The 8095-nt window shown below is 62.6% G+C and overlaps 1 protein-coding gene across 2 annotated transcripts in view; it reads right to left on the bottom strand.

Moving 5' to 3' along the window:
* PDGFB (platelet derived growth factor subunit B) overlaps positions 1-2610 on the bottom strand; it is an 18295-nt gene extending 15685 nt beyond the window's left edge. For both annotated transcript variants that reach the window (XM_040490796.1, XM_040490797.1), the window contains exon 1: positions 1288-2610. In XM_040490796.1, coding sequence (XP_040346730.1) covers positions 1288-1350 — 63 coding nt within the window. In that variant the 5' untranslated portion in view covers positions 1351-2610. The remainder of the gene's footprint in view (positions 1-1287) is intronic.
* Between the last annotated feature and the right edge of the window lie 5485 nt (positions 2611-8095).

Below are 8095 nucleotides of genomic sequence, written 5' to 3'. Positions count from 1 at the left end.
GAGGGGCCTGCAGGCTACCGGGCCGAGAGCCCCGCGGCCTCCCTCCCGGGTGCGGACCGCGGGGGGTTGGCCGCGGAAGGGCGGGGCCCCAGGGCGGGCGGCCGGCGGCCCTCGAGGAGCCCCGAGAACAAAAGGAGACGGCGACGGCTCCTCTGTGGTCAAAACAACCTGCGCTGGCGGCGGCCCAAGGTCTGGCCGCGGCCTCGGAGCCCTTCACCTTAACCCCTTCGCCGCCGCCGCCTCCTTCCTGCGCCTCGCTGGACGCCCGGCGGGGTGGGTGGGGGGGGCGGCCCTCCTCGCGAGCGGGCGAGGTGCGGGCTCCCGGCCGCGCGGAGGCGGGACGGGACCCAGGCACGCCGCGCTCCCGGCCGCACTCTCCTCCCCTCCACCTCGCGCTTCCTCCCTGCCCCGCCCCCTTTCCCACCTGGATTCCGGGTGGACTTGCCAACTCACTGCTACGTGAGGCTGGGAGGGGTGGGGGGGTGGGGGTTACAGATCCGACCTAATAGCTCCCGCAGACGTTTTTACACCCCACCTGCCTTGCGGCTACGCTTTCACAGGCGCGCTCCGCACCCTGCAAGCGGGGGAGAGAGGCGCTTGCCCTCGCAGGGCGCGGGCGCAGGTTTGGCGGGGCCTGGGGCACACACCCGCCCCGAGGGCTGGATTCCTTAAAAGGCTCTACTCCTCCCCCAGTTCCCGAGTGCCCGAAACCTCTGTCTCTCGGCACCCCCCGCGCCCAAGGCGCCAGCTGCTGCTGGACTCCGCTCCGGGGCGGGCAAGCCCTGCGCTGGCCCGAGGGCGCCCGTCCCGACCGGGAGCCGGAGCCAGGGTGGGGAGACAACCGCCCGCGCAAGGTTGGCGTGGCTGCCACAGGTGCGCGAGCTCGCACCTCCCGTGCAAGCCGGGTCCTGGACGGAACCTAGGCTGGAACCGAAGTGGGCTCGGGAGAACGCGCTGGCCTCTGCACCCTCGGCACCACCCCCACTCTCTCTCCCTTCAGGTTCCTGAGGGGTGGGGGACAGGGCCACACACACGCTCCCCCGACGCTAAAAGGGCCGGAGATCTGGGATCGCCCATGGGAAAGCAAGCCACCCCCGCCCCCTCCCCTCAGAGCCTGGCACCTCCCGCACCTCGCGTCCCAGCCCTCGGAGGTCACGTAGCGCCCGGCGCTAGGCCCGTGGGCTGCAAGGGTCCAAAGTTCACTGCAGGGAGAGGAGGGGGCGGCCAGGGGGTGAGGGTGGGCGTAATGAATGAAGCGAACCAGCCCCAGCCGCCGTCGCAACTCACCTCGGCGCTGACCAGACGCAGGTAGCAGCAGAGAGACAGGAAGAGCGCCCAGCAGCGATTCATGCCGACTCCGGGCCCGGCCCCGCGGGGCCCCGGACGCGTGGACCGAGCGCGCCGCCCCCGCGGCCAGGGTGGGGGGCGGGGGCTGGGGAAGGAGGTGGGCTCGGCTCGGGTCTGCGGCGATCAGGCGCTCAGGCCGCTGCAGCCGCCGCCGCGGCTCACCCGCATGGCCCCCGGGCGCCGCCGCCCCCGGCCCCGGCTCCGTCGTTGGGGGGCTGGGGAGGGCCTGGGCGCGGGACCAGGGTCCGCGGCCGCTACCTGGGCGGATCCCGAGCCCGAGCGAGCATCCACGGCCGGGGGTCTGCGTCGCGAACCAGCCGAGGCGTCTAGCCGTGTGGGGGCGCCCAGGGGACTCCAACCTCCAAGAGGAAAAAGAACACGGCAGCCGATGGTTCGTCTTCACTCGCCGGCTATAGGCGTTTTCCTCTGCCCGCTGGCTTAGCTTTTTTGCAACATTTTCTAGAAAGGCCCCCGAAGTCGGAAAGTGCAGAGCCGGGCACCTCAAGGCCAAAGTCTCCCCCAAAAAACTTTTTCCAAAGTTGGCTCTGCAGCGGCGGCCCGAGTACCCGGGCAGGGAGAGGTGCAAACTCCCGCCCGGGCCGGGTGGGGGGGGCCGGAGCGTGTGCGCCTTGGCGCGGGGCCCGGGCGGCGGGCACGGCTGCTCCGCGCTCGCGGCGTGCCCGCTGCGCGCAGTGCCGGGCGCGGCAGACAGGTGGACGCGGCGCGAGTCCGTCGGTCCGTCTGTCTGCGCGCTCGCCGCTCTGGGCGTCCTCTGCGGGCTGTGAGCTGCGGCTGCTCCGGCTTCTCTTTGCAGCGAGGCTGGAGGGTGGGCCTTCCCCCCCCCCCCCTTTTTGCGCGTGTGTGTATGCGTGTGTGCGCAAAATATCGCAATCTCGGAAATGAAAGATGGGCGCTGGCGGCCAGAGGGGAGCCCTGGGGGAGGCTGCGGGCGCGCGGGGAGACAGGCGGGCTGCTCCCGGCGGCAGGAGGAGAAGTTGCCACCCTTTCAGCTGTTCCGGCCTTTATAAAGGAGAAGGGAGAGTGCGAGAGGTGGGTGGAGACTGCCTTTCCTCTTCTGGCCGAGAGTCAGCACCGGGAAGAGGGGGGGGAGCTCCGGGAGGGCCTGAGGCGGGGGCGGGGCGCTCAGGGGTCTCTGAGAGCTCCGCAGCCCCTCCGGCCGGGAGCCCGGCCCTGGCGAAGGGAGAACTAGGGGCGACTGAGCGCCCCGCCCCTTAGCACAGTGACCGTGGCCTGATTTCTAGCCCACGTGGTTGGGGAGTCGTCTGCAGGGCCGCCGCCAGGACTCCAGACCCGCAGCCCCAAGGACGGCATTTGCATCCCGGCACAGGCATAGGGGGCGAAGGACTCCGGCTCTGCAGCTCGGTTCGCATCCCGCCCTGGCGCTGAGTAGCTGGGTCACCTTGGGCAAGTCACTTCCTCTCGGTGCTCTTCCATCTAGTTAGTCTCCAAGCCGGGTAGGGTTATTGCGAGGACTTCATGCCCGAGAGGCCAAAAGGCACCCAGCCCCAAGCCAGCCGCACCAACCCCACAGCCGGCACCATTCAGCTGAAAGCTGGGCCCGTGTCTCCGCCTCCTAGCTGGTTGCCTGGCACACAACGGGCGCTGCCAGCATTGGCTGGGTTTGAATTTGTTGAACTGCAAAGTCACACAAATCCCCACAACCCTGCCGCATCCTTGCAGGGCGGCCATCACGGCTCCTGCAGCCACCCTCCTGTTTACTCCGCCCTCGGCCAGCAGGTTTGGGGACCCCGGGAGGGGGGGGGCGGGGCACCCACGCCAGCATTCACACGGTTAACGCCTTCCGCCCCCAGCTCCTCCGAGAGCTGCCTGCCCCAGTCCCTGCCTTCAGCAGTCACACGGTCACAGTCACAGAGTCGCACGCGTGCACGCCAAGCCCCGCACCCACCACGGGACCCGCAGGCTCCCTGCATCGCCCGGCTCCTGGCTCTAGGACACCTTTATCCGGTCCCCTCGCAATGTCCCCGTCGCCTGCCCTTTGGACCCCACACATCCCTTTGGGATGCCAGCCTGCTCCTCGCACCTCGGACACGGAGACAGGCACCCCGCTGTCTCTTCATAAGCCATCTTCTTGGACCTAAGCGAGGGTGGCACAGAGGAGGGAGGACTTCCCAGACAGGCCTCTTTACAGACAGCCACAAGCACCCACCCTCCGCCCGGTACCACCTAGGCAGCAGTGGCCGAGAGGTAGGCTGCGGGCAGGTCACCTTGGTTCAAATCCCGGTGCGGCCCCTTGCTGTCCAAGTGTCCCTGGGAAGCTTAACCTCTCACTACCGTGGTTGCCTCCGCTATAAACTGGAAATAAATCTCCTATTGGAGGGAGAGGAGGATTTCAAGGAGGCATGGGGAAATTTTAGTGGCAATAGGAATGTTTGTCAGCTTTGCTGGTAATGATGAGTTTACGGGGATATACGCATGTCAGAACTGATACGTGCAGAGTTTATTGTACCTCGATACGGTTGCAGAATTTTTAACTACCTCATACAGTGGTCTGGAGGCTCCGATGAGATGATCCATCTGGAAGGACTGAGCACGACGCCTGGCACATGGAGTGCATCGTTCCTTCAACACAGATTTTTGACTGTTCCCTGGTAGCCAGGCGCTCTTCCAGGCATGGGGGGGACAGCGCAATGCTAACGCGGGCTTCTGGCCTGGAGGAGTCCCGATCCAGAAGATCGTAGAAGGTCTGTCTGATCATCCAGACAGATGCATAAACAGATAAATTAGGAGACAGGGTGACAAGGGAGATTGGGGGGTGGGGTGCGAAGATAATCCCAGAACACAAAACGGGAAGCCTAAAGACTTAGAGATAAAACCACGGGGCCGCTAGGTGATGTTGCCCTTGATCTTCTGTATCCTTGTCTATAAAAGAGGTGAGAATAGCTACCGTTATTATTGAGGTGACTGTGTAGCAGGCAGTGTTCTTATGCTGCACGTGGCGTCTCAGTGCTCCCGCGAGGGATGTTAACTCCTCTCTTACAAATGGGGAGGTTGAAGCCCAGAGACGTTAAGCAGTTTGTTCAAGGTCACACAGCCGGTAAGCGATAGAGCCTGGACCTAAACCCACGTGTTCCAGCTGCAGAGCCCTCACGCCTAAGCCACCATGCTGTGCTGCCTCCTGGCAGGTGACGGCTGACGACGATAATCATGACACATCTTACACAGGGCTGTTGTGAACACCAAACGCGTTAATATGCGTACAAGGGCTTTGCCGGCTGACGGGGCTGTGTCCATAGGAGTTCTGACTGACACACGAAGGAAGGGCCGTAGGGGCACAAAGGAGGGAGCGCACAGCTCAGCCTCAGGGAAGGGATGCAAAGCAGGCTGGCTCCTGGGAGCAGCATCACTGAGCGCCTACTGTATGCCAGCCCTGGGTGGAAATGTAATAAAGGAGACCCGGGGCTGGCACTTTGGGACCTCCCAGGCTCTCGAGTGAGATGGACATACTCGGGACAATCCAGATGTCTTTGTGCACTGTTAGAAGTGGCAGGACAGGACAGGATAGCCGAGGCCGCAGGGACCACATGGCACCTGGTCTGAATGCCATGTACCCTTTCCTGTACCTTCTCCTTGCAGCCGCCATGACCGCGTGGGCGTCTTTCCACACAAGCGGTTCTCTAAAGAACACCTCCTCCTCTTCCTCCTATGAGACTCCACTTAGCACCTCCTCCAGGAAGCCCCCTGGGCTTGGTGCTGGCTTTCGGTTCCCACAGCACGTGCCCCGTGGTATTGTCACTGCCCGTTTATCGATCTAGCACTAGACTGAGATCCAGGTGAACGAGGACCTCATTCCAGCTCCCACCATACAGCAGTTGCTCAATAAATGTCTGCAAAAGAATGGATCACTGAGTAAAAATCTTGCCTCTTTCTTCCTCTTGAGTCCTGGCCTTTTGGTGCAAAGATGCCAGGCCCTGCCTGAGGGCTGGAAAGAGTTGGGGAGGGGGCTTGTAAGATGAGCCCCTAAGCCCGAATGCACAGACCTGGGAAGATCCCAGCCCATCTTTGGCACTGGGGCCCTGAGGAATCAGGCTTTCCGGGAGGTCTGGGAGCTGGTCATGTGGGCAGAGGGCCACACCCCGTAACTCTCACCGCCCCCCCCCCACACACCCCCTTGAAATGTCTGAGCCGAGCAGAAAACCTCAGCTAATTGCTGAGGGGTCTGCCCAAGGCCAGGGCTTTTTAGACTGTGTGTCTAGAGCAATCTAAGTTCTCCTCCATCGAAAGCATCTCATACCCTGGGAGCAGGGGCCCAGGGCCAAGAAAGGAGCTGGCTTCCTTCCCGGGGACAGACTTGGGCCCTCAAGTGCAGAGTGGGCATCCCCGTTCTCCCGAGAGAGCCCTGGAGGACCTGTGCCAGGCCAGTTTGCTTTCCCAGCTTGATGGTGGGGCAAGTCAGGCTCCAAACTGGGGACAGTCCAAGGCCAGGCCACAAGTGGCCTAAGGCCCCAGCCCCAGGCCATATGATGGCAGAGTACACGATCTACCCCCACACCATGTAGCTGTAGTCAGCTCCCCCAGACCCCCTCCCTGTCCTGCCCTTGGCCTGCTGCCACCCCCACCCTCACCCGGGGAAGGGAGGTACGTCGGTGCTCATTTTATGGGTGAGGAAACTGAGGCTTGCAGGGGACAAGGGACTCGCCTTCCCATCAAAGATTGCCTGGGTTCGAACCCTGCTGTAACCATTTCCTAGCCCGTGACCTTGAACGAGTTACTTCACCTTTCTGAGCCTCCGTTTCCTCATCTGTAAGATGTGGATACCAATAGCGATTACCTCCTGGAGTTAACACATCCTCAGTGTTGAAAGCACGGAGTGAGCACTGCACGCACGTTGGTTAGTTACCAGGATGATCATTGTTAATACTCCAAGCCTCAGGCGCATGCGCACGCACACACCCACCTGTGAGCTCCAGAGACAGGGCTAGGAGAGGAGCCCAGGGCTGGGACGGCTGCGGGCACGTCACGTGGAGGGGAGGAGGTCCTCACACAGGGCCCCGGCCACTTCTGTTGGAGACCCCCACACACTGGTGAGCCTCTGGCCACTGTGGCTGTACCCGGGGAGGCAAGAGAGACCCAGGAAGGCAGACAGACAGACAGACCCCCCCAGGCCTAGGGCAGCCTGGAGGATCCCTGCACACTGCCTCTGCCGCCTTGGGCCTCGTGTCCTGTATACAAAGGCAAGGGAAGCTCGGTGTTTGTTTTCCTGGGGCTGAGTGATGCATTTTTAGCTCCTCTAGTCTCCAGACGAGGAAGAGGATGTTTGGACGGGGCAGCTCAGATCTACCTGTCCTGGAAGCTGGCTGGAAATGGAGCAAAGCCCCCTCCCCCCAAGTGGGCTGGGAGGTGACCCCACCCGGGATCTGGGACTGGTCGGCTTTCCCCAGAGAAGGTTTGTCCTTACCGCACCCTTTGCTGCCCACATGCTGGGCCTCGGGTAACCGTGAACCTCACTTACAGAGCATCCGCCCTGGGCCAAGCGCTCCCCCTGAGCTAACTGGAACAAGGAAAATGTAGCAAGTGTCAGCAACGGAACAAAGCCACTGCCTGGAGGGCTGGCGCTCTTCTCGTGTAGGGCACTGAGGCTCAGAGAGGGATACCAGCTTGCCCGGCGTCACACAGCAAGGAAGCAGCCGTGCCGGGATTTGAATCCAGAGCTGTGATGCCAAAGCCCACGCTTTTGCCGTCTCCCCGTTACGTGATGCCTCCCTGCGTGGCCTGGATGAGAGCTGCCCAGCGCTTCGTGTCGCTCTCCTTGCAGAAAATTAAACAGACTAAGTGAGCTACGTGGAGGAAGCCGGCAGGGCTGGAGGCGGTGGGCCCGGAGGACCCACAGACGGGAGGATGTGTACCAGATCTGGGTTAGCCAGCCCTTTCCAAATCGGGATGTCCTTGCCGCTGTGTTCCAAAGGTTTGACTGGAGTAGGGCAGGGGGGAGAGGGGCAGGCAGGTAGCGGGCAGTCCCCCTCGATGGGGGTACCACAGCACACAGATTCCCCCCCCCCCCCCACCAGCTTTCCGGAGGAAGGTATTTGTAACTGCAGGAAACACGACAGGCCTGTCCAAAGGATGGGAAGCTAATCACGGTGTAAGAGTCACAGATTTGTCCCCGTTATTCCCAAGAGAAAATGAGCCCAGGCCTTGAGGTGCAGTCAACCAGTCAAGCCTCACAACGTGCCTACGAGAGAGGAGCTGTTTCACCCCCATTTTACAGATGGAAAAACCAAGGCCCAGAACAGCTTTGCGTGGTCGTGGATGAGTGAGGGCAGAGGTGGAGTTTGAACCTGGGCAGACATGACACGCAGCCGCCCAGTCCATCTGGGCCCTGCCCTCACTCACCTACAGATTTTGGCCTCGCTCCACCCCCATCTGGGCAGGGCCCTCTGGTGGGCGCTGGGCCGGACCCCTGGCCGTAGGAGCCTCCTCGCTCTGTCACTCACCGTGGCAGGCTGACGCTGGGCAGGGGAGGCCGCTAGAAAGGAGACACAATTGGCAGGTTATGGATGGTCGTTGCCCCCCCCCTTCCTTCAGCTTGCCGCCCGAGTCCCCATCTCCTCCCACCGCAAGCAGACAGCCCTCTTTTGGGAGAAAGTCTGACACGGCATCAGTGTTCAAGACCATGCCGCTGCAAAACAAGCCAAGGGTGCTCAGAGGGGACATCGGAGGTTCAGAGACATCACGTGACCCGCCCGAGATCACACAGTGAGTCAGGGAC

Source organism: Herpailurus yagouaroundi, unplaced genomic scaffold (genome assembly GCF_014898765.1).
Source record: "Herpailurus yagouaroundi ecotype Mexico unplaced genomic scaffold, PumYag 182, whole genome shotgun sequence".
In the NCBI taxonomy this organism is placed as follows: Eukaryota; Metazoa; Chordata; class Mammalia; order Carnivora; family Felidae; genus Herpailurus; species Herpailurus yagouaroundi.
The sequence above is the reverse complement of the archived record's forward strand: the minus strand, read 5'-3'. Positions and strand labels throughout refer to the sequence as shown.